Consider the following 26,207-nt stretch of genomic DNA (forward strand, 5'->3'; position numbering starts at 1 on the left):
TACACGCCGAGTTGCCGCCGCCGCCGCACTTTGGACTACCAGCGGCCGCTGAGCGGACTCGGATACCCAGGGGGCCCTGCTTCGACGCACGCTGTGCGCGTCATTACCCTGCGACAGGAGGCGCTTGAAAGCCCGGGTTCTCCCGACCATATTGTGCTGACACAAAATACTTGCTGGTGCTGAAGGCCCTATTGAATCTTTTGTCGGACATCGGGGCTACACGCCGAGTTGCCGCCGCCGCCGCACTTTGGACTACCAGCGGCCACTGAGCGGACTCGGATACCCAGGGGGCCCTGCTTCGACGCACGCTGTGCGCGTCATTACCCTGCGCCAGGAGGCGCTTGAAAGCCCGGGTTCTCCCGCAACGCGGGACGCGAGCGGGACGCCCAGACGAAGCCCGGACAAAGGGCGGACTGTCTAAGACTGGATGTGACTGGACTGGGCACAGAACTCTGCATGATATATCACTGTGAGTCGCCCTTTTTAAATACTTTGCTGCTGTATTTTAAGTAGAGTGTGGGAGTTAAAATCGTAACAAGTTTTTTGATACAAATTTCTACTCTCTTGCTACCTATTGTGAACATTAGGGTGAGGGCTATTCTCTGTGTTTAGGCACTATGTCGAAGACAAAGACCCCCGTAGTATCAAATACCATGGACAATTATCTGGTCCAGGTGGTTGCTAAAATTAATAACGACAGAAGGTCCTCTTTGGGCCTGAGTTTATCCCCCCCCCTACCATGCAAGACATGCATGTAAATACATTTGAGCCAGATATCAGTAATGATCCCCCGTTACAGGACCAGCCCGATAACAATACACTAACACAACTTATAGTGGCAATAGCTGAGTCTGACACGGAGATTATACCCGAAGAAGAGCTAGTAGTAATTGAGGATGAGCCCCCAGTACCTGTACCTGCACCAAGAGCATCCAGAGAGGGGGACAAGGGGGATAAGGGTCAACCCAAGCGTGGTGGGCTGCGTTCAAGTAAAAAGAAACCAAACAGCCCACCCACTAAGAGCGATATCGTAGATGGGCAGGGGTCAAACGGGGGGAAATCACTTTTGGACGAAGATTACCTGAAGAGATTAGCAAACATGTTGGATACCAAGATAAAGGTCATTACAAAACCATTGTTGGCGAAAATTGAACAACTAACAGAGGAGGTGCATAGATTAGGGGGGCTATTAAAGAAGACTCTAGAAGAGGTGGGAGACATTCCAAACCAAGTAGTATCCAGAATAGAGCCCAAAATGGCCCCAATAGTTCACCTACCAGGGGGCAGTGAGAATGTAACTTCCATCCCAACTATGATAAATCACCAGGGGGAAGGGCGACACAATTTAACTGAAGAGGATTCCCTGAGACCAAGGGATAAATACATTGCATCTTGCCCAGAGAAAGGCCCTGTAGAGCTAATTGTTGAGGCCTCCCCCCTGGTCTTGGTCTTGGCTAACGTTCCTCATTTGAAGCCGGAGCAAATAGAATCCACACCTTCCCTGATGAGTAAGGCATTGCATTGGCTGACTCAAAATATGGCATTCTCACCGGGGGGCATGCAACAGTTGGCAGATGAGATAGTTAAGGCAAGGAGAGTTGAATGGATAGGGAGCAGCCACAAAAAATTTAGGGGAGATTGTGTGGTGTTGCACCTTTCAGGCCCGGACGTTCTTCCGAACATCTTGGCTAATATATACCCCCCAACGTAGAACAGCTGAGATCATTCCATTAACCTTGGACTTCTTCTACACTAGACGAGGTAACATCTTGAATCCAACCATACTAAGAACTAAATGGAATACGGTGGCCAACAAGGGGAATAGGAGCTGTTCGAATAGTAGCTGGGGCGTGACTCTTGAAAATAGGTTCTTGGCGCTATCAAATCTAAATGAATGCGACTGACTTCATGGGGCTGAAGTTGTCGAAACCCCAAAAATAACTACTAGTAGCAAAAGTTCAAGTAGCGACGAGAGAAGGCCAGATAATGTAGCCTTGTTCGGCAGCAGGGTAGAACACTATGCAAATGAGCGAGGGATTGAACAGGATGCTTCGGCAAATAGGATTGCGAACATAGTGGCTGGGGATCCGGGTGGGATATCTAAGTCCTACCCTAGCAAATCTAGTGGTAGTAGGACATATAGTTTATCATTAAATACAGGGTTGGAGCCTTCTAGCTGTGAATTAATGTCAATTCAGGATCTAGCTAATCCAGACGTAGATAATGGAAGTTTAACCCTCCTTTCATGGAACCTCGCTGGAATTGCAAATAAACAGGCCTCCCTAGAGTGGTGTGAGTTTATCAAACACTACGATATAATTTTGTTCCAGGAATCTTGGGCATTGAACCTAGTTCACCGGCTTGGATTCCTAAACTTTTATGTCCCGGCAAAAAAAAACCCCAAAGGGCGGCCATCAGGAGGATTGATAATTTGGGTACGACAATCACTGCATTGCAAAATTCAGGAAAGATCTCTTAAATCCAGTGATATAATGTCAATTACGATCACCTGGGCAAATGGCCAAGGTACTGCCCTTTTAATATTTATGCCAGGGGAGTTGCAGGGGGGAACACCACGGAGGTGATAACATTACTTGACAATGATCTTGAGCATCTCCCACCACATCTATCTATTATGGTGGGAGGTGACATGAACACTACCTTCGAACCTCTGGGACAGGAGGATTATGCGTTGTCCTTAGAAGAGGATAGTAAGTGGGGAGTCCCACAACTGGAACTACCGTTGGTTAGGAGATGGACGGATGTAGCAATCCAAGTTAAGAGCATGTGTTTGTCAAGGGGACTTAGAGCAGCAAATGGGCGTACCCCGTCGGACCGACAGGGGTGCTGTACATTTGATAATGGAAGGGCTAAGAGCCGCATAGATTATATTCTGGTGGATGTGAGGGATTGGCATAGGCTCCTAGACATGAGCATTAAACCTAGATTGGAAAGTGATCATAATCCACTATGTATGGATTTACTACTTAACAAAGGACCGCGAGCTCCAAGCCTGGGGAAGGGCGCAGTGACCCTGGATATAGTTTCTACTAATGATCAGCGGCACGTAAGGTGGAGCAGATTGGTCGAAAGGCCAGAGATATTAGAGGACCTAAAGAAAGAAGTAGTCACTGAGGTAGCTACGATAAAACAACATTGTTCCAAACCTAATTTCATTAAATTTATGGAAGAAGCTCATGCCGAGTTCTTTGCCAAACTGCAAGGGTTCTTTTTAAAACCAGCAGGCCAAAGGAAGGTGGTAAAATCCCCTCCCAGACAGGGGTGGTATGACCAATCTTGCAGAAGTGCACGACTGAAACTTACTTGTGAACTCAGGAATAGAAACATTGAAGGGGTGAGGAAGGCAAGGGATGCATATAGAAAGGCCCAAATTAAAGCGAAAAGGGAATGGGACGAAAATCATTGGCTTGACTTAAAACTTGCATGTGCTGCCAAGAACCAAAAAGAATTTTGGGCAATCATTAAATGGGACAGAGGGGGGATAGCAGAGCGCCCCCAAAATAACGTCGCAAAGAATTTATGGGTAGACTTTTTTAAGCCGCAATATGCATGTAAATTAGATCTTTGCCATTATGCACCACCCCCATGGTCTTCTCAAAAGGGGAATTGTTTACCCTGGGTGATGTGAATATAGCATTAGACGGGGTGACCAGGGGGAGAGCGCCAGGTATGGACGGAATTCCGGCCGATGTATTTCTAAGCGACCGGGATACATGGTGCCAATATTTTGTTTGGCTAGCCAATTCGCTCGCCCAGGGTGCTCCAATACCAAATTCTTGGAAGGGAGCGGAAATTATTTCAGTCTTTAAAAAAGGTGATAAGGCACTACCCAGCAACTACAGACCCATCCGTCTTATTGATTCTGCTCAAAAGCTGATGGCTCGTCTAGTGCAAAACAAATTACAAGCATGGATTACCGAGAAAGATATCTTGTCTCCTTTTCAGGCTGGTTTCTGCCCACTAACAAGTTCCATCGATCAGGTCTTTTATTTCCTAGCTTTATACTGGAAAAACGTCACCTTGAGTGATGGCCCGTTGTATGCTGTATTTGTTGACCTTAAGTCAGCATTTGACTTAGTTCCACGGCAAAAATTATGGAGTGTACTTGTAGAAGCTGGAATCAGCCCCAAATTACTCACATTGCTAGTTCGTATGCATGAAAATAACTATGCCAGGATTAGATGGGGGGCCCAGGGCGAAGTAACTGATCCATTCCCCGTAGAGCGTGGGGTTAGACAGGGATGCGTCCTGGCCCCCACCTTGTTTTCAATATATATTAATGGCATAGTGGACTACCTAAGGAAAACCCCTACTGATGCCCCAATACTAGACGGGGTTCGTGTGCCAGTACTTATGTTTGCTGACGATACTTTGTTGGTTTCGCGAGCCCCTAGTGGCCTCCAGAAGGCGATAAATGCATTTGGGGATTTCTGCCAGATTCGGGGCTTAGAGTTAAACACTTCCAAGATTAAGTTTATGGGCATGAACTCAGCTAAAGTTTTTAAGGGCAAAATCACCTATAATGGGACTGCTTTAGAACAGGTCCACGCTTTCACATACTTAGGCATTTCCCTGCAGGGCAACATGAAATGGAAGACCCATATTGACACCGCAGTCTTAAAGTTTCATCAATGAGCAGGTGCTGTAGCACTCAAATATAAAACTTCATTAACTAAACCTGTATCTCCAGTTCTAGAGATTTATAGTATGAAGGTGTTGAGTGCTTGTCTATATGGCTCAGAATTGTGGGGTTTTGCCAATCTGAGGGAACTGACTTTAGCCGAGAACAAGTTTCTACGGCGCCTGGTAGGTGCCCGAATTGGGAAGGAAGAAGATTGAGGACCTGGCTCGGCTGCGCCCATTACTATTTTGGAGATGGATTATGTCAACACCGGAGCTAGGCCACTATGCTGCTGCACTTATGGACATCATCAAGTCGGACCGATTTCATACAATCGTATGGATCAAAGAAATCCGGAGCATGTTGGCAAAACTCCACCTTGATCACCTCTGGGCCAACACTGATACAACTGCTTTTCCATCTAAGGAGACTTTAAAAAAAACTGTATTGGGATATGATTTGGCATTCTGTTTTTTGTTCCAAACCAATCACCAAGTTAACTTGCCGTTTTTTGGATCTTAAATCTGCTCCATTACGCGAAACATACTGGGACCTCATCACAAGACCTATGGACAGAAAACTGTACTTCCAACTTAGAATTGGAACTTTGCCCCTTAATGCTTTTTCACAAAAGTGGTTGCCGAATAAGGACAATAAATGCAACCATGGCAAATACATAGTTGAGGATGTTTCGCACTTTTTGTTTGCTTGCCCTCTTTATGTCCGCCCAAGAAAAAGATGGTTAAAACCAGCGTGCCAGAATCTAGGGACACGCAGGTGCCTCGAGGCGCTTAGAATATTGGAAACAGACTGTACTCCTCATTTAGCAATTGCAGTAGCAAAATTCTTAGGATGGGCGTGGATCATACGCACTCGCACTTTAGTTGGCGGAGATGTAGGCAACGTGATGTGATTTTTTGTGCCCCATATTAATTAATCATGAACAATGGATGTAAAGTTGTTCTTTTTAGTACTAATGTTTTTTATTCTTAATCATGAAGTGACAGCATAAATTAGTTTAATGCGAGTTTTAATATTTGAATGATTTTAAGTTTAGTATTTATTATTGTAAAGATAGGGTGTTTAATGCTTTTATGACATGCTGTCGAATAAAGCTTTTGAATTTGGATTTGGATAATTATGGTATTTATAAATGTTAGCCTGCGCCAGTCATGAGCAAAGGACAAGGAGCGGCAAAGGGGTCAAGTGTGACAGAACTAGAGTGTAGAGGGCACCCTGACATGGCAGTATGTTAGAGGGTTTGAGGAAGTAGGAAGGGACTCCAGGTGGCCTCATATTGGGGCAGTTGGTCTTGAAGTTTGTATATGCGTCTTTCGTAGGAGGCCAAACAATATAGTTCAATGGCCCATTCCTGGTGAGTAGGTACATTGAAGAGTCGCCAATGCCTTAAAATGCACAACTGTGCTATCATCAATATTCACCAACGCCAATGGGAGGTGGTATCATCTATATCCGTGAAATCGCGTAGTATGTGTATGGCTAATTTGGCAGAGTCTGTGAAGGGGATAGAACTAGTGTTGTGAAACGTTCTCCATACTGAATGCCAGTAAGATGTCAGAGCTGGGCAGGACTACAGTATGTGGAGAAGGTCACAGGCAGCGGTCTGGCAGCACCAGCCGCTCTCTTGAACTTGTAAGGGGACTATTACCAGTCATACAAAACGGTGAAGTAAGATCGATCATTGTATTCCATCATTTCCTACCAGTTCTCTTCTGAGAAGAAGAGTCCCAGTCGTTCATGCCGGTACACTGTAGGGTAGAATTGAAGTACATACTGTTAATAAGGATGTGATAGAGATTCGAAACTGTCCTTCTGGAAAGGCCCCATGTTCTAAGATATTTCAAAATTAGTAAGGCCAGGAGTTGTTTCAGTTCCTACCCCAGTCTACCTCATAGACATTCCTTAACTGCCATTATCTTCATTGTTGGGACCAAGTTAAGGAGAAGTCCCGTTAGGAGCTGCACAAAAGTTCCGAAAGTGTCTCCACTTAGGAATCTCCAAATGTCATGAGTTCCTTAGATACTCATGCCAAACAATTGACCGGCTAGAAGCCTATGTGTACGCCCTAATTCACCCAGTGCGGCTGTTACCTGTGGATCAGACTGTTAATCCGCAGTCGTCTGTGGGCTTCCTTAAAGAATTCTCACATCACCCTAGTGTGGGGGTGAAGGGGCAATGGGGAGATCGGGAGAGTTTAGTGTCATAAAGAAGACCGAGGCCTGCTAGGGCTCGAGTCAGTTCGTGCTGGTCTAAAAGCGCCCATTGAAGTTGGGTATCAACAGGCAAACTAACCAATTGGGAAAAGTGATGAGCTAGATAGTACATATGCATGTCAGGGTGCCGGACACCCTCTACCCTAGTATCCACATGTAATCATGCAGGCTTCCTGCCCAATAAACTGCTTAGTGCGTTTATTGATGTGTCGAGGTATGTGTGCAGGGATAGGACGGGGCAACATGCTAAAGACATAGTTAAATCGTGGTGCTGAGACCTTTTTAATCATCTGAATTCTTCCCCAAAAGGAACTTTGCAAGGCAGACCAGCATGTAAAGTCCTGGTCAAATTTAGATATCAGACGCTGAAGGTTGTCAAGAACCATGCCATCGAGGTCCTTAGACGAAATTCTAAATACTTTTGCCTCGAGGGCTTCCATATAAAGCCAATTGAATCGACCGTAGGGTCACGATCGTGGTTGGTTAAGGAAGGGAAGGGCCTCACTTTTTGTACAGTTGATTTTGTAGCTAGAGAAAACGGAAAAGGAATCAATCATAGAGATGAGATTGGGGATAGAGGATTTACAGTCACTCAAGGTCAACAAGATATTGTCAGCATGTAAGAGGATTTTATATTCCCCCATCAGGATATCTATGCTTCGAAAAAGGAGGAAGCAAAGAATAGCAGCTGCCAGGGGTTCCAGCGCTACCAGAAACAACAAGGGGGACAGGGAGCAGTCTTATCTTATACCCCGAAGTATCGGAAACATCTGTGAAACATGTCCTCCACAGGGTTAGTGTACAACCATTGGACCTTCTGCAAAAAGGAAAGACCGATCCCCAACCTGCCCATCATGTGAAATACATTCCCCAATTTCACATAATCAAAGATTTTTTTTGTATCTAATTGGAGTATGAGTTTTTCGTTAGGGTCATTACGAACATGCAAAATCAGATTGGCCAGGAGGCGCATATGGTTATGTGGGGAACAGCCGGCCACAAACCTTACCTGTGAGACATGCGCACTTATGTTTCTCCAGCCCAGCTATTTGCACAGCTGGGTTGCAGAAAAGCCAAAGGCTCCCTGTGCTTGAGTGAGCTTCAAGTCACCCCTCTCGGACAGTCACGGTGCTGCTCTCATGCTGGTAAATGGCATTACCAGCATGAGAGCAGTGCCGTGATTGCCCCATGGTAGCCGGTGCAGTGCGAGACGCTTTGGGAGAGGAGCAGGTTCATGTGCCCCACCATGTGAAAATGATAGCTTTGGCCACTGCATTTTCTACCTCCTCGCATCAATTATTCATCGTTTTTGGGGGATTTATTTGTAAAAGGAAGATATATGTGCAGAGATAGCAGCTGCACTCGTTTCGTCTGCACATAGAACACCTTGACTTGGAATCAGGGCCATTATGTCATGCAAAAGGCCACAGCAGATCATACGCGGGATAACTCTGGGGTCTTGACAACGACATGGCCTGGAAGACCGTAATAATAAATATTCATCAGGATTGCAAGTGGAACATCAAGAACACAGACGCATCTTGTTTATCTTGTTTGTGAAGTGCAATTCTGAGTTGCCTCGCCAGGTGTGATGACAGAAAATCTTCTTTAGAAATCAAATTACCTGTCCCACAAATATGTTCCCTGCAACGCTCAAGGTCTCTGTTGCTGTGGTGCCCATCGTGACCTGCATTAGCCAGGCGATCTGTTTGGGAAAAAGGAGATACAATCATCAACATGCTTGAGTTTAAGTTAAAGAAAGAAACCCACACTTAAGCCCCGAGTACAAGTCAGATGGAGAGGCATTTTCATGAAAGATAGTGCTCCATGTGATCGTAATGCACCTGGGGACAGAAAAACCAGGGTCAGTTTTATTGGATGGAAAATCCGTCTGGTCTCAGTAGAATTGGGCAGGGCCTGGGGGCACGTGCATGGTCCCCATCCTCGTCCCTTTCTGCGGCACAGAGGAGCAAGGACTGCTCCCCACATCTTGCTGCAGCCTTGCTCGCCTTGACGCCTACCTTTCCCCCTCCGCCCAATGTCCACAAGGCACAATGATCCCCCTCTCACATTGACCACCTGCCCAAGGCAGGTGGTAAATGGGAGTGGAAAGTAGTTGTATATTCCAGCTGGAAAGAATATCTGCATTCTAATGTTCATGCTGTAAACTAAATTCTTATGTTACTCCCCAATATGTGCTATACTTAAATCCACTTATATATGCCTTGATGATAAAAATATCCTCAAGGTACTTAGATGTGGATTTAAAAATAATAAATTGATACCTGCCTACATGTACTACCTTCACAATATTTGGGTTCTCCATATTTATGCTCTGATATTTTGGCCCTTTTAGCCCTTGTATATTTCCCTCCCTGATATTCTGACATACAGCACCAAGCAGCTGTAGAAGGAAATATGTATAGACTTCGAAGTTAGACATGATTTGTAGGTCTCGGCCTGCGTAGGCTGCGCTTGCGCAGTCTCGCTGGCGAGATTTTATGTTTTCTAGAATGGGGCTTAAACAAGCCAGCTCTTCTCCATTGGCTGGCTTCCTAAACGGCGGCCAGCCATTGGAGAAGAGCGTTGTCTGTCACTTTAAGCCCCGTCCGTTTCGGATTGATGGGCGTGTTTTTTTCGTTTCTTTCTCTCCTCTCCTCCAGCCAATGGAGAAGAGGGGAGAAAGAAAAACACGCCCCCCAGTCTGAAAAGGACGGGTCTTACAGCGTAAACATAACGTCATGGCGAGTGCTTGTATGTTGTTCCCGCAAGGCTTCCGTCGTTCCTAGGCAGCCCCGTCCCTTGTTTGTGTTAAGGTAATACACTTGACACCGGTGGTCCTGTGGCTGTGCAGGCGTAGATCATACTACACGTGGTGCACTGCTGTGGAAAGATATAAAGTAAACGTGTTATAACATCGCTTTTGTTGTGTTCTACCTCTTACGAATTTCTACACGAAACATCAACGACATATAGACATCAAGTTTGACCCGCTCTTAATATTTTTCAAAAGAATTTCTATTACGTATTGACGCCATGCTGCGTGGCGACCATCTTTCGAACGGAATCAGCCCCTATGGAAATCAAAGAAAGACAAAACGGCAACCTTAAAATGACGCCTAAAAATCTCCTGCAATTCTAGCGGCCATGCTACAATAGTGGTTTGGAATAAAGAACTAAAAAGCCTCAAGATAAAAATAATTCTATAATACAAAAGCAATCGCATCAGGTGAACCGTCTATTTTAATAGAAAATAAACAAAATCGAAGCACATTTAAAATTTTTAATTTCTTCTAGGTGAAAGTGAACGATTTGTATACATTTCGGTATGTGCATACAAACTAATTGATATTATATTGCTAACATAGGAAATGTTGTTGACACGTGTTCTCTTTGAATGGCGAATTAAAAACATACTCCAAGATGGCCGTTACAGTGACAAAATCTCTCACTGTGCGGTTTGCAGCTTCTTTTCCGTGAGTCTGGTTGCTTCACGCCGCAGTTGAGGGAACCAGCCTGTACCAGAGTTGCAGACGTCCGACAGGCGTTTGCGGTCGCAGTGATGGGTCGGGAGTCTAGGTGAGTTAGACCCTTCACTGTTTTCAGTGCGGGGAATCTGACAGAGTACACTGGGTCTCAAGACGGCCTGCACCGGAGCGAAAGGTTTCCACTTCTATGCTATTGACTCTGGGTCTGGTGGCGTAGTGTTTACCGTGCACAAACACATAGCATATATGTGCGGGTATTATTTAACTAATCAATGTTAACCTTTACGGTACACGACGACGAATATCATTTTTGTAAAATTATATTCTTTAAGCTTAGCATACTGCACACGAGGATTGCCACATTGCTCCTTGTCCGGCTGAGCTTCCAAATCGCGGACTTTTGGGGATTGTTGTTCTTTAATTCTCTTCAGTCTGCTGGGCAAACACATGTGATAACGATTTGTTACATCATGGCCCTGCACTAAGCTACATGATCTCCTGACACTGAGCTCTTTATGGTAATACTAGTACATGCTGCAGAGCACATTAAGACACAGTTTATAATGTACTCCCACTACTGCCAAATAGTATTCTAAGACTACTACTAAGCCATCTCTCTTTACCACCAAATGTCTTATGCACATGTAAAGAGTTGTTGTCTTAGTTGAAACCAATGTTTCTGGCTGATTTACAGTGGAGAGTGATGGTTCGAGTTCCTAAGGCCAAGCTGGTAACATATTATCTGACCCTCCAACTCAAACTCCACCCTCCAACTCCACCCTCCAACTCAAACTCCACCCTCCAACTCAAACTCTACCCTCCAAATCAAACTCCACCCTCCAACTCCACCGTCCACCCTCCAACTCCACCGTCCACCCTCCAACTCCACCGTCCACCCTCCAACTCATAATTCACCCTCCAACTCCACCGACCAACTCCACCCTCCAATTCCAAGTCCACCCTCCACCTCAAACTCCACCCTCCAACTCAAACTTCACCCTCCAACTCAAACTCCTCCCTCCAACTCAAACTCCACCCTCCAACTCAAACTCCACCCTCCAACTCAAACTCTACCCTCCAACTCAAACTCCACCCTCCAACTCCCCCCTCCAACTCAAACTCCACCCTCCAACTCAAACTCCACCCTCCAACTCCCCCCTCCAACTTCCCCCTCCAACTCAAACTCCACCCTCCAACTCAAACTCCACCCTCCAACTCCTCCGTCCACCCTCCAACTTCACCCTCCACCCTCCATCTCCACCATCCACTCTACTACTCACTATTACTCACTCTACTATTCACTCTCTTCTACTTACTCTACTACTCACTTTCTACTACTCTCTACTCTACTCACACTCTACTAAGCACTCTCTACTCTCTACTACTAACTATCTACAACTCTACTAACTCTATAATACTTGCTCTACTACTCTACTCACCACTCCTCTCTACTACTCTACTACTCATTCTCTAGTACTCACTCTCTACTACTCTCTACTCTCAAATCATTATACTACTTGCTCTATCTACTACTAACTCTACTACAACTATTCACTACTCACATTTGCGAGAGATTACGCTATTTATTTATCTGTTTTCAAACACAACACGTAGAGAAAAATGTGTCATTTACAATGCCAACAGCTCTAACTTTTGCAAAGGCGAGACCGTTGCATTGTAAATGCTTGTTAGAATATTTATGAGTTAGACCTTACATTTTGTTGTAGGCAGGGGTCATATGGACGACTGCTTGAGTTCTGTAGTTGAAAGAGGACAATTAAGAGGAGGCAAATATGATTTTGGTAGACCCTCCAGGATGGCCCTACAAGAGCTCATGTGTGGCTTTGATATTTACGTCTGAACTGATGCATTATTGCCTGCTTGTGTCCTGTACGCTGATAAATCAACATTAAAATTCATACAGGCTGTGATCACGACCACCCCCTATGTAGCGCACCTGAGTCTTAGGGGTATCCTTGGCAATTTGAAATGCAGATTAAATTCAGACTTAAAAGCAGTCTTTCAGATTCAACCGATCACCTCTGTTAGACTTGGCACCATTGGCGTGAGTCTCCCTTCCACTTTTTTTTTGCTTCATCTGTTTTTGTTGGTATAGATGCTTTGGGCACTTTGCCACTGCTGACCAGTGCCAAAGTGCAAGTGCTCCCTATTGTAAAAGGATGTCATGGATTAGTGATTCCATGATTGGTCATTTGTTTTACTTGTCAGACCCTAGTACAGTTCACCATGTGTGCCCAGGGTCTGTAAATCAAATGCTGCTGGTGGGCATGCAGCATTGATTATGCCACCCACAGAAGCAGATTGTAAAATGTGGCTCAGGCCTGCCATTGCAGAGCCTGTGTGCAGTCTGGGACTGTCATGTCGACTTGGCAAGTGAACACTTGCCAGTCCCTAAACCTTCCCTTTCCTACATGTTAGTCACCCCTAAGTTAGGCCCAAGGTACCCCTGTGGGCAGGGTGCATTGTATGTAAAACGTAGGACATGCCCTGATGTGTGTGGCAAGTCCTGATAGTGAATTACAACCAATTTCATTTTTCACTATTGCAAGGCTACCTGCTTCCTAGGCCAGAATGGGCAGTTTGATTATAACACCTTATAATCCTAACTGACCCAGGGAACAAGGTAGAAATTGGAGTTTAGTATACCTGAACTCAGAATGTTAAAATACATCTTTTAGCGAGGGTGATTTTTACATTCTGTGTTTAAAATACCACTTTTAGAAAGAAGGTATTTTCTTGCATAACCATCCAGTTGTCTCTGCTGGGTTTGTGTATTCCATGTCTGGTTTGTGAGTGCCAGGGGAGTGCAGAGGGATTTGGCTCCAGCAGTCTGATGGATCAGGGCTGGGCTGAATAGGACCTGCATTGAATAGAGAGTAGGGGGCGGAGAATTCCTTTCACTGATCTAAGCCCTCATAGAATAGAGAGTAGGGGGAGGAGATTTTCTTTCAGCTACCTGGGCAAGGTCTGCTCTCAAACAATGCTGTCTCCACTTCCTGCCAGGAAGCTGCACCCAGGAGTACAGAACAGGTTTGGACTAGGTACAGACACTCTCTGCCTTCAGAGACAAAGGATTTGTGTGTCTAAAAAGGGGGACCCAGAACCCAGAATTTTAGATCACTTCTGGTAAATCAAGAGGAAACCTGTGCCAAGGAGAACAGCCGGTTAAGCTGAGGAGGAGTACTGCCCCTGTGCTGTTTGCTGTTTGGGGTTGGCCTGCAGTGGCTGCTTGCTGCCAAGGAAAGGAGAAAAAGGACTTTGCTCTTTTGCTGTGTCAACTGCTTGAAGAAAAGATCTCCAAGGACTTGAAACTGAGCTTGCCTCCTGTTCTGAAGTCTCCGGAACACAAAGATTTCACCCCTCCTGTCTGCCTGCATCTAGAACTGCTGTTTTAGCTGCTACAGATGGAAATTGCAACACTGACGCCGGCGAGCAACGCCGTAATGTGCAGCTCTGACTTGCGAAGTAGACCCGACGCCGGATGCCGTGCCACATCGACGCCAGCGAGCGACGCTGTAACCTGCCCATAGCCGCGAGTGCTGCTCCGACTTGCGCCCGATGCCTGCTACTGTGCCGCATCGACTCCGAAGCCAACTTCATCATCGCGGGGCCGATCCTTGACGTGGGTGACACCCCGAATCCATCGCTATCGCAAGGAACAGTGGTTTTGACGCCATCGTGATGTCATCTCCCCGACGCAGTAAGGAACCGTCATCTCACCTCCCCTGCGCTGCAGTAAGGAACTGAGGCTGCACCTCCCTGGGGTTGTAAGGAGTAGAAAGCCGAGCAACGCCAATGAGGCCACACCTCCCCAACGCCGTGAACTATCTTTGTTTTCATCAATTCCATGGTACTGTTCTTTGGGGGTCTGCTTGACTCCGGGCCTGACGCCGCGTACCTCACGGTCGGAGCCGTACTTTGGGATTTCTTCTGTCACGAACCTCGTAATAACTCAGAGTAGAGTTATTTGTTGCTAGAAGCTTGATTTAAGTGAATAACCCAGGGTTTCCCAAACTGTGGTCCGCGGACCCCCAGGGGTCCCTGACACATTCCCAGGGGGTCCGCAGGCTGCAGTTTTAAAAGCACTGTAAAGTATCTTGTTTAATTAGCTGTTTTCAAAGAACAATAAAAGTGTCAAGATAACGACAGTGATTAATTTCCCTGCTGGAGAGACATGAGAGTTTTGTCCAGTGGCAGCTGTGACTAAACTAATGTAGCACAGACGGTTAATATGCCTACTGCAAAGAATGTGTACCATGCATTTTAAAAAACAGTATTTGATATGCATAGGTCAGTGGGTTACTGCTTTTGTCTGAGATTATTTTTTTACAGTGCAGTTCATAAGTGACAATCGTAATCTAGCACAGTGACAAAAAACTCATCAAACGGTGGCATGCAAACTGCCAGGTACAAGTTAGTGACTTGTGTTTTTTGTCAGTCTTTCAGTATCCTGATGCTTCTAAAAAGGTTTATTTGGGTGGAAATACATTTTTTATCGTTAAAGCCCATGCTAACCACTGTTATGTTCTGAATCCTGAGTTTGTGCTTCTCCAGACCAGCCTCCTTGGCTTAACAACACACTCCACTACTTCAGAAACGCAGGGCTACACCATATTTACAAGAATATGGTGCAGCCCTGCGTTTCGCTTGCGCTGGCGCTACACTTAACAGGGGAAGATTGTTTATGTACAGGAAGGTTCCACTTCCTGCACATAAACAATCTTGAAATGTAATTTTGTCACTTCTATCTGTGCTGCTTAATGCAGCACACATGTAAGTTACAAAATGTAATTTTTTTAAAAGATTGTTGATGTGCAGGAAGGGTCGCCTTCCTGAACATAAACAATCCAAGGTGTTTTGCAAAAACGAGGAGAAATTAAGCATTTCTTGCAAAAACGAGGAGAAATTAAGCATTTCTCCTTGTTTCGCCAAGTTAAGGTCTTAAATTTGGTGCTGCTTCCCATTTACGCTGCTCTTGTAGATAGGGGATAGCGTCAAAATCAATGAGTGTTGCAGGGGAAACGCCCACCGCAACACCCACTGCCCAACCCTTTCACGCTAAGCATTGTGTGAAAGGGGGTCTTATTTACAAGGAACTGTTAAGCCACGTTAAGTGGCTTAACGTTGCCTTGTAAATAAGGCAAAGCCCCTATCGCCACGGGAACGTAATAAAAAGTGATGTTCCCATGGTGATAGGGGCTTGTAAATATGCCCCTAAAATCTTTAGTAATTCGAGTATTTGTTTTGTGTGCATGTGTTAATTTTTTTTCGAATTACTGTTTTAATGTTTGAAATTTAAATCCTACAAATTGCTTGGGGGTCCCCGGCTTCCAGTGGTGACTCAATGGGGGTCCTCAGGAGTCAAAAGTTTGGAAACCACTGGAATAACCTATTTTTAAGGATGATTTTAGAACTGTATTGTGGATTTTTGTCATATTGGTCTTGTTTAAGAATAGATAAAGATTATTTACTTGTGTGGTGTCCATTTTTAGTGTTTTCACTGTATTACTGTATGTGTTCACAAATGCTTTACACTGCCTCTGAGATAAGCCTGTCTGCTCGTGCCAAGCTACCAAGGGGGTGAACAGGGGTTATTCAGGAGTCTATCCCCGTTCTCTGAATAGAAGCAAGGGTCCCTATTTGGGCAAAGGTACATACCACTGCCAACTAGAGACCCCCATCTCTAACAACCTCCAACACAGAAAATGTGATCTGACTGGCAAGGAACTATATGAATCTGAACCTAAATAGGTATGCTTATAGATGCTAGTAGATAATTTAGAAACCTGTAAATATCACAGCAGAGATCTACAATATGTAATTTAGAAATGGAAGTACAAGTCCTCTAATTAACCTTTAGTATGAGATGTTCCACCTTAAGGGAATCAAAGAAATGGCCAATAAAACCAGTAATGTCTTTTGGTTTGCATTTAAAGGCTCAATTGAAAATTATTGCTGAAGCAAAGTCGTTGTTTAGGTTGGATGATAGCTTTCTATGGTACAGCTGCAAGAGTGAACTTGGGTGTTCCTACTGTCACAGTATTTAAGCCAGTCAGGGATCATCTTCTTGGAAAAGTGTTGGCATTAAACAGAGCATCAATGCTTACTGATGATTTAAAATAAAAGTCTACACCTATATTATCATCAGCCATGAGCTGACCTTGAAGATACCAACAGTTTCTAATTTCTACCTGATCCAAGGGGCATGAGCAAGTAAATACTGGTACTAGTTGGCATGATTATGGTAGGTAACCCCAAAACCATGTGTCTATGTCTGGATCTAGGTGAAATGTCCACTTCAACTACAATGACAAACCAGTGCTTCCCAGTCTTTCATAACATAGAGCTCCGGTACCGGCTGTCTTCGAGGCAGATAAAAGGGCCAAACTGGAAACTTTGGCAGCCAGTATGGAAACAATACTCACTTTTAACGGTGTATTGCCATAAAATTGAATTTCTAATATCAACCTGCAACAATATTGACTGCAGAATATGAACTACAACTACACTACCAAGGCACAACTGCACATCAACATACCTTGACAATGATCATGTATGCTATAGTAGTGAATATGAATGTGGGGTGATAACACGTTATTTACAATAACCGTACTAATAAACGTATAATTAAATATTTGTTACTACAATGCAAAGGCCAAAATCCAGTTTATTACTACTGTAGCACAAACCTGGCATGAGAAAACCACTGTTTACTGTTGCACAGTTTGCATATTGCTACTAATTCACCCATGTAAGAAATTATCCTAATAGTCACAATGCCTCTTCAGTGTGATCACTGAACAGATTTGGCCTCTTGCATCCTACTTTTCATTGACTATGTTTTTTCATTAAATATATACACATGAAAACATGCCATGGCATAAACCATAGATACAGATGCGCTTTTTATTGCCATTGATGGGGCGGCGGGGCATATTGACACCTTGTGATTCATGGGCCAAAATAATAATCAGCATATTTTATCCCATCCTCTTGGAAAGTAATTTGTTTTTTTTTACCTCTGTTTGTTCTATTTTTTTTTATCTAAGTCTCTCTCCCTCTCTGCAAATTTCCATCTCTGCCTCTCTACTCCATGTCATATTACAGATTTTAGGGATTCTGAGTAAGACATATTTCAGGTTTTTGTCTGTCTCTGTTAAAGTAATACATAATTTAGTAATGTTTGGCATAATGTTGGCTTCAGTTAACCAAATTCAAAGAATTTCTGTACTTGGGGGTCCCAAAACCATCTATCTATCTATCTATCTATCTATCTATCTATCTATCTATCTATCTATCTATCTATCTATCTATCTATCTATCTATCTGTCTATCTGTCTATCTGTCTGTCTGTCTGTCTCTCTGTCTCTCTGTCTCTCTGTCTGTCTGTCTGTCTGTCTGTCTGTCTGTCTGTATATCTATCTATCTAAATGTCATGACTTTCGTTGGTGGATATTGTGCATTTGTCCCCCCATGTCGCTGTTTTGTTAACACCCTGGCGACTGGCCCTGCTACCGGGATCCTTTCACTGGTGGCCATATGTGTAGGAATCGTGCACTCCTTTTTTATTTTTATTTATTTATTTATTTATTGCAGAGTTTTATATAGCGCGAACTAGACCCGAACTGAATCAGGTATCAGAGCGCTTTACATAGCACCAGTTACGTTACATGAGGACACACATTCATTTTAGGCACGGGGAGATTAAGTGATTTGCCCAGAATCACAGGAGGTTTTTGGCGTCGTTACCGAGACTCGAACCCAGATCCCCAGGTCCGAGGTCGAGTGCCCTAGCCGTTAGGCTCCTCTCCTCTCCCCTAATTTACTTAGCCTTTGTTGCATCTCTATGACACTCTCTAATCTTGCGGGAGCAATACCATTTAATTTGCTCATTGACGTCCCGCTAGGTTACAGATAATAGTAGGAGAATGCACTTCTCTGCACATGCCCCCCACCCCAGGTTGTTCTCTCGCACCGTGGGCTTCTATGTGAACCCAGTGCGGCACGATGCTGTGTTTCTTTGTTGCCCTCTCTTTTCCCCTGTGGTTCTCCGTCCCCTAGCACACATGTGCATCCTCTATTGAAGAAGAGAAGAAAAGAGCCTTCAGAAATGCGTAGTGCAGCACGGGTCCATAACTAAATATGCTCTGACATCATCTTCCATTTAAGTGTGCTATGGTGTAACCATGTGCATACGTGTAATTATATACTTTTTAGGTCAAACCTAGACAGCGCTTGCGCTGTTTGGAAGATCTGCTGTATGTTTTTTGTGGGATCTGGAGATCAGCCCTAGGACATGTCTGCTTCCGCCTTTGCTTAGGGACTTTTTTTTCTCTTTTAACTGCCTCTATTTAACTGTCTTGATAGAAAATGACCTGAAGAGGTCAGTAACATACCATGATTGCTTTCTGCTTGTTCACTGTCTCTAATTAACGGTCTTCATAGAAAACGACCAGTAGAGGTCAGTAAAATACCAGAATCAATTTGGCATTTCCTAGATTCGAGGCCATAGAAATTTGTATTTAACGAGCACCCATAGATAATATTTTTTTTACAAATCTTGTATTTTCAGTATTATGACCACTGAAGGGGTTGATTTTATATTAAAAACAGAGCTTTGGACAATACAATTTCCAGCTGATAGGCAGTATTTCTCTCCATGTGTTCCCATACCTGGAGTGTTCCGTAGTTTGGTGTTTACTTTCCCTCCATGTTAAAGAACAGTAGATGTTTCAGCACCCAGGCTAATGTGCTGCATAGCTAAATACATATAAGGTCCCAAAGGCGAGACCGATTGCATTGTAAATGATTGTTTAGAAGGGATTTACTGTTCTGTAGGCCTCGACTTCCCCCAGTGTTGATACATTATGGTTTTTGCAACCGTCACTTGTATTCACAATGAATGATGCAGTTCAGCAGTGAAGCACGCAGCGGATATCTCCGAACTCATAATCTCACAAGAATTGGACCTCCTGATACGTACGGAAACGTGGCTAAATGACTCCTCCTCCCCAATACTCAGCATATTAGTTCCTCCTGACTATGACATAATCAGATGCAATAGACCTATTAAATCTGGGGGTGGGGGTTATTGCCTGCATCCATCGTTCTAGCCTAGTATTGAAGCAAAGTCATGATGATCTACTGTCCGCCTGTGAGCACCTAGTCACTGAAATTTGGAACAAGGGCAAGATTGTGTGTTTGCTTCACACAATCTATCATCCCCCGGGGGATAACTTGATTTTCCGAGAGCAATTGATGGAATCCATCTCTGCTTGCTCGGCCCTCCACCCTAACCATATCTTCCTCAGTGACTTCAACCTTCACTGGAATAACACTAATGATCCAATAGTTTGCTCCTTTAAGCCTATCCTCTCCAACGTCAACTTCATTTAGGCTTGCAATGGACCCACCCACTACAAGGGCATACCCTTGACCTTATCATAGCTAGAGACCACATCATTCAACATTGTACCCTGTGATTGGTCGGATCACCACCAAATCTTCTTTCACATTCTGGAAAAGGTATTGCTCAGACAAGGTCAAACACTCATTAACAAACAACTGGCACGTAATCGAGCGACATCAATATCTCTAATCTATCCAACTTGAGCAAGAATCTGCCAGAACCTCCCTCTAACATGAACAATTTGGAAGAGTTGACGGATCACTACATCAACTCTATGTCAAGTATTCTCGACTCTACTGCTCCGAAGCAACAAAAGGATTCTGTGCAAACAATCCAAACCCTGGTTCAATGGCTCCCTTAATAATCAATGTCGCGAACTGTGACTCTCTACGAGATGTTGGAGAAATGCTCCCTCCACCGCTAATCTCAAAGAGTTAAGGACGATACGAATCTCGTATAACAAGCACATTTGCATTGCTAAAACAGATAATTTCAGGGCTCAGCTAGACAGTGCTAAAAACTGACCCAAGAAACTGTTTGATATCATCAAACAACAGGCTAACCAATATACCAATCCTATTCTGGAAATCAAGATTTCTGGACCCAGTGAGGACTTCTCCGCTCACTTTTCTGAAAAGTCTAGGATTATTGATCGAGAGCTTCAACGTGTCGCTTCGACCCTAATGTCTATGAGTGCCCTGGGTTCGGCATTACCTATGGCAGTGTATGCTCCTCCATACCCCACAGAGTACTCTCCCAAAAACAATGCCTCTAGGAATTTCTTCCTGCTCCCGGATGGGGAGGAGTAATCACATTCCCTGGCTTCCCTCAAACCTGACAACCATTTCAGTGATCCACTTCCCGCAAAGTTGCTCAAAGATCGCAACGCGGCCATTCTCCCTCTCTAGACCAGGATCATCCAACAGCCTTAAGATGGGGCAAGTCAGACACATCCCCAAGAAGCCTAATGCAGACTTAGCGGATCTCAATAATTTTCGTCCGATCATGTGCAACATGTCTTTATCAAAATTGCTTGAGAAATGCGTTCGCACACAGCTTTGCGACCACATCGAGTAATTTCAGCTCCTAGACCGACACCCGTCAGGCTTTAGAACAGCCCACAGTACAGAAACAGCTCTAACTCACATCGTTGTTGATGCTATGAGGGTTCTTGACCAAGATGCTCCATGTTTTCTAATCCTTCTTGACTTGTCCTCTGCTTTTGACACTATCAAACATGATAACTTGATTACTCTTCAACATAGACTGGGGTTATCTGGCCCTGTCCTAAATTGTTTCGCCTATTTCCTGCATAACCGAACCCAAAGAATTAAACTCAACCAATCTCTGGCTGCCAGTACCCCGGTCTCTATTGGGGTACCTCAAGGTTCTGCACTCTCGTCCACGCTCTTCAATATCCTCATGGAACCTCTAACTACTATTCTGAACTGTGCTAGCCTTCACTACCATATGTACGCGGATGGCACTCAACTGTATTTGAAGATCTCCTCTCCAGTTGACATTAAAACTCTTAACGGGGGGCTTCAAAAAACTCAACAATGGCTAACGCATAATCATTTGTTACTAAATACCCTCAAAACAGAATTTCGCCCTTCTCACCCACAAAGCTCTTTCGCTCCTTCCTGTGAGAAATTCGCTTTTGAGGAAGTTCACTCCCACAGTGATCATTCCCTTTCCTATCTCCTCTGCGCAGTTCTTCTATCCTACTCCTTGTTTTCAATGTTTCCTTTCACCACTTTGAGACGACCGTTGAGTAGCGTAAAATGCTATATGAATGAACAGCTTAACTCACATGTGAGAAAACAGAAAGAGGGTAGGGAGCACACTGCCTCGCAGACCAGTACTCCATTTGCCCCAATGCATTATGGTGAATGCAGTGCATGTTAACACTTACTTCCGTAGTAGTCTTTACTTTTTCACCCGTGTTGGTGCAAACTGTGCTGTGTAATTATACACATGTTTCTGAGTTAATTCCTTTATCAGTAGAGAGCAGCAAGTCGTTTTGGGGTGCTGAAAATGCTTCCCAAAGTCTTTTCTGGTCTTTGTACCACTCACTGGGCACAGGTGCATCAACACAAGCTCGTCGGCTCAGTTCCTCAAGGGACCCTCTTGAAACAGGAGGGTGGGAGCACAGTGCCTATCATCCCAGCACTCGATGTACCCCAGTGCCTCATGGTAAATGCAGTGCATGTTAACACTTGCTTCAGTAGTAGTCTTTACTTTTTCACCCTTGTTGGGGTAACCTGAGTTATGTATACCCCCCCCCTGTGTTTAAGAGGGTCCCTTAGGTTGACAAACGCCTGGTGTGCACCTGTGTGCCTGTGGAGTGGTACTGTGACCTGTGAAAACTTGGGCAGTATTTCAACAGCCCCAGATTACTTTTCTCTGTTCTCTAGTATTTCTGCTCTTTATTAATGAAGGAATAAACCCAGAAACATGTGTCTAGAGATAACAGCACTACTTGCACCAAATTTGGTGAGAAACTACAGCAACTTTGAAGTAAGCGTACTTCGTTTACCTGAAGGCAATGGGATGAACTGTGCTGGGATGAGAGGCAGTGTGCACCCCCCCTCCTTATGTTACAAGGACCAGAACACAAAGCAGAAAACCCTAGACTCTGTCACCTACTCCAGGTGTGCGTAAATTGATAATGTTCCCTCCTTTTAGCTGGGTGTTTAGTCCAGTCAGAGAGTGCCTTTTTTGGGAGTTCGATTTATGGAGCTCTGTAGAGTGACTGGATTCACCCTGATGCCCTGTAACCTTTACTGCAAAATGACCATTTTTAGGTCTCGCCCTCGAGACCTATTGTCGTCGAGATGCCTCTCAAGGGAGACAGGCCAGGGCACGCGCAGTGACTGGGGTCTGTGGACGCTCAGGTCCAGCCCGCCGCCGTGCACATCTCCTGTCCCACATTCACATCGTCAGCCTCTCGCCTCTCTCAATCACACGCGCACCCACACAGCCACACTCACGAGTGCGCACACACACACACACACACGCAGGCACACACACCCCCCTCACCCCACACACGGGCTCACGCACGCGCACACACACACAGCCCCCGCCCACCCCACTCACCGGGTCTCTTGTTCTATTTGTTGCATTTCTATCTTTAAGACTCAGTCGTCATTTAAGAGAAAATAAGAACTGGAGTATTGCATTTCTTGACACTGCTCGGAATGCTGCAGGCATTGGCTGCTGTCCTGAGATGTGCCCAGGGGCATGCTGGGGTACCAATGCCCTCCTTGCTCAGCCCTCCTCTTTCAGGTGAAGAAGCTCCCGCCCCTCATTCCAGTTAGGAACAACGCTAATCACACGACCCAGGTGGATGACGTCACCCTGTCGGCAGTGTCGCGTTGCATGGGGTTGCCGGCTAGTAGAACAGCGGCGGCTGATGGTGCACGCACACAGCTGAGCTTCCCACGTCCAACAGCCCCGTGCTGAACCTGCAAGATGAGCAAGGGTCGCAAGGGTCCCGTCGGGGGCCGGGGCTCGCCGCTCCGCCAGGTGAACGGATCTGCTGCTCCTGCAGAGCAGCGAGCTGCGTACAGAGTAGAGTCTGAGGTGTTCGACGACGGGACTAATACCTTCTTCTGGTAAGATGTTGGGTTATGGAAGGCGCAGGAAGGGCAGTGGGACAGGCACTCGTTTGACCCGGTTTCGGGAACTGGTTGAGAAAAATCTTCAGGTGCAGGATTTTACTTGTGGTGAGGCAAGTGGAAAGATGTCCACTTATTACATCGTGCTGCCCGTGGGGTAACATTTCACCAGTAAGACAGACGCTCACGCCAGTAGACAGCGAGCGCATGACCTGCCTAGACTCCTGCGGGAGAGGATAGCAGGTTTTGGCCCTGCGCCGTTAGCTTAATAGCGCAAAGCTGTGGTTGGACATTACAATCCGGTGCAGCTACAGGCCCTTGTGTCTCGAATGTACAGTGCAAGTCTCGCCATTTCACGGAGTGAAGGACGGTGACAGCCTCTTGCTCTCCCATAGATCAGTAGAGCTACAGTATTCCCTTGTAGTCTTGAATAGTGATGCATACTGACTCTGTTTTATGATTTCATGGCCTCACGCAGATAATGCTGGAGACACAGCTCCTGTCCTCGTACAGTGAATGATGTTTAGTGACAGCTTTTCAATCCACTCCAGTGTTTGATGGCAGATTTTGACTAGTGCAAAGAATGATGTACAGTAACTGAGACTAATTGGCTGTTGGTCAACGTCTAAGGTAACGGTGCACATCTGTTTTTATGCTCTTTATGCAACCGCAAGTTATACTGTACTGTGGGACACTTCACAGTTGCTTTTCATCTTATAATAGTACAGCGAGTGTCTCACGGTGGTTATGTATAGCGACAGGCTGCAAACTTGATCACTTTCTGTGACAACTAAGTTTTCAAGGCGGTGCCTCACTATAACTGCTCTCCTTGGTATCGCTGCGATACGTTTGTGAGACTTCTCATATATATCCCAACAGCTTTAAATCTCTTAATTGCATAGCATTGGGCTGAGCTTAAAATGACATAGTTCAAGTCCCGCTAGAATATGGACCTGTCTTGTATGTAGGACAGACGTCACATGTAATCTGCGCCCAGGGCATGTGAGCTAGGTTGATAGTTTGGCACGTCCTCCCTCTCTGCTCCTGTAAATTCGCTCTGCTCTCGTCCAGGTTCAGTCTTGAGATGTTCAGCACCTTAAAGCCTTCAACCCCCAGAGTCGCTGTGTGATTCTTTGTATCACATTTTGAACTGTATAATTGTTCCCTAAAGTAAAAGCAAAGTTATAGTTTTAGAATGCCCAATATGTTGATACAAGCTGCGATTTAAAAGCTTTTTCTTTCATCGATGCTTTCTCTAGTTCACCTTTTTCTAATGCTATTAATACAAACGCAGGTGCTACACGTTTTAAGTGTTTATTCTAAGATGGCACTCTTCACACTGGTATATCATATAGAATGCTGGTATTGCTCTAACGTGCCCGTGGTTGGGATAGTTTCAATAGAAGGTCTAGATGCAGAGGTATGTGGGATACAGTCAAGCCAAGAGCAACCACAATAAGCAACGCTGGGCGACTCAAGCAATCCCGGATTTGCTTCCGTAAATGAGCCGCCCATCTACACTATTCCTCACAGCCCTTAGTAGTCCTCAATGTCTTCTGGTAATCCGGACCTGGGTGGGGCATAGGAGCTCTCGAGACCTATTGTCGTCAAGGGATACAGACCGGGGCACATGCGGCGATTCTGGTCTGTGGACGCGCACATCCAGCCAGGCGCCGTGCACATCTGTTGCTCCACATTCACACTCACGGAAGCACACACACACACACACATACCCACGCACACGCGCACACGCACACACACCCCTCCTCCCTCTTACCTCACCGTGCTCTTGTTTCCTATTGGAATTCATGCAGGCAGTGGCATTTATTTCTAGGCGGTCCTCAACTTGAGAGCTAATTTCAGGGTCCAGTTTGTTTACTCTTTTCACTTTCTGTACAATCCTAACATTCCCCTGGGGGACTGCCCATCACAAATGGTGCGCTTTGAGACCGGCGAAGCAATCTGGGTAGTGCGAGGAAACTTACATAAAATTCCCTTAAACTTACTTTTATTGTCGACCCTGAAGATGCTGGAACTCCATCACAGCAACTGCCCAGAGATTTCCTGGTCTTTCCCGTGCTCCTGAGCTGTTAGGATGCCGGTTCCAGGCAGGACAAGCCTCCGCCTCCAGCTCCGAGCCTCTCCTCTGTCTCAGTACCGCCCCCGTCTTCCTGAGCCTCGGGAGTCCTCATACGCTGCCACCGCGCAGGATACCTCCGTACAGATTTCTCCGGACTGAGACAGAGTCAGGTACCCAAAAAGGTTGCCTCTAATTCTGGTGAGTAAACTTCAAGCTGCCGTAAGAAATTTCCATTCAAAACTGCGTGTAAGAGCCATTTTTAGGTCTCGCGGCACGCGCGGCGATTCTGGTCTGTGGTTGCGCACATCCAGCCCGGCGCTGTGCACATCTGTTGCTCCACATTCACACTCACGGAAGCACACACGCGCGCACACACACACACACGCAGGCACACACACACACACACCCCTCCTCCCTCTTACCTCACCGGGCTCTTGTTTAGCGGATTGTGTGCTATTTTGCCCCATGGTGACCTTCTTTTATGCCCATGTTCAGTTACACCCTTTCCTTATTCTGTTTACTTATAATTGCTATCTTTGCCCATCTTTGCTGTGCATTCGGTCACTTTTGGCTCTCTTTAGGTCTGTCTGCACTTGTCTCTAATGCCGAAGATGCGTGGATGTGAAAACCCCCTTCTACACACACACACACCACTCGCGCTCAACATCTGAAACCGCAGTTTCCAAGGTGCTTTGTGTTTACATAACTTCTGC

At 45.3% G+C, this 26,207-nt stretch overlaps 1 protein-coding gene across 3 annotated transcripts in view; it reads right to left on the reverse strand.

Moving 5' to 3' along the window:
* Window positions 1-26,207, reverse strand: part of SLC28A2 (solute carrier family 28 member 2) — a 675,497-nt gene that overhangs the window by 253,009 nt on the left and 396,281 nt on the right. For all 3 annotated transcript variants that reach the window (XR_013609837.1, XM_078684949.1, XM_078684951.1), the window contains one exon: window positions 8,501-8,581. Coding sequence is in view for 2 of the 3 variants with exons in the window: in XM_078684949.1 (XP_078541075.1) it covers window positions 8,501-8,581 (81 nt within the window). In the remaining variant the exon portion in view is untranslated. The remainder of the gene's footprint in view (window positions 1-8,500; window positions 8,582-26,207) is intronic.

The sequence above is a fragment of the Lissotriton helveticus genome, chromosome 3_2 (assembly GCF_964261635.1).
Source record: "Lissotriton helveticus chromosome 3_2, aLisHel1.1, whole genome shotgun sequence".
Lineage (NCBI taxonomy): Eukaryota > Metazoa > Chordata > Amphibia > Caudata > Salamandridae > Lissotriton > Lissotriton helveticus.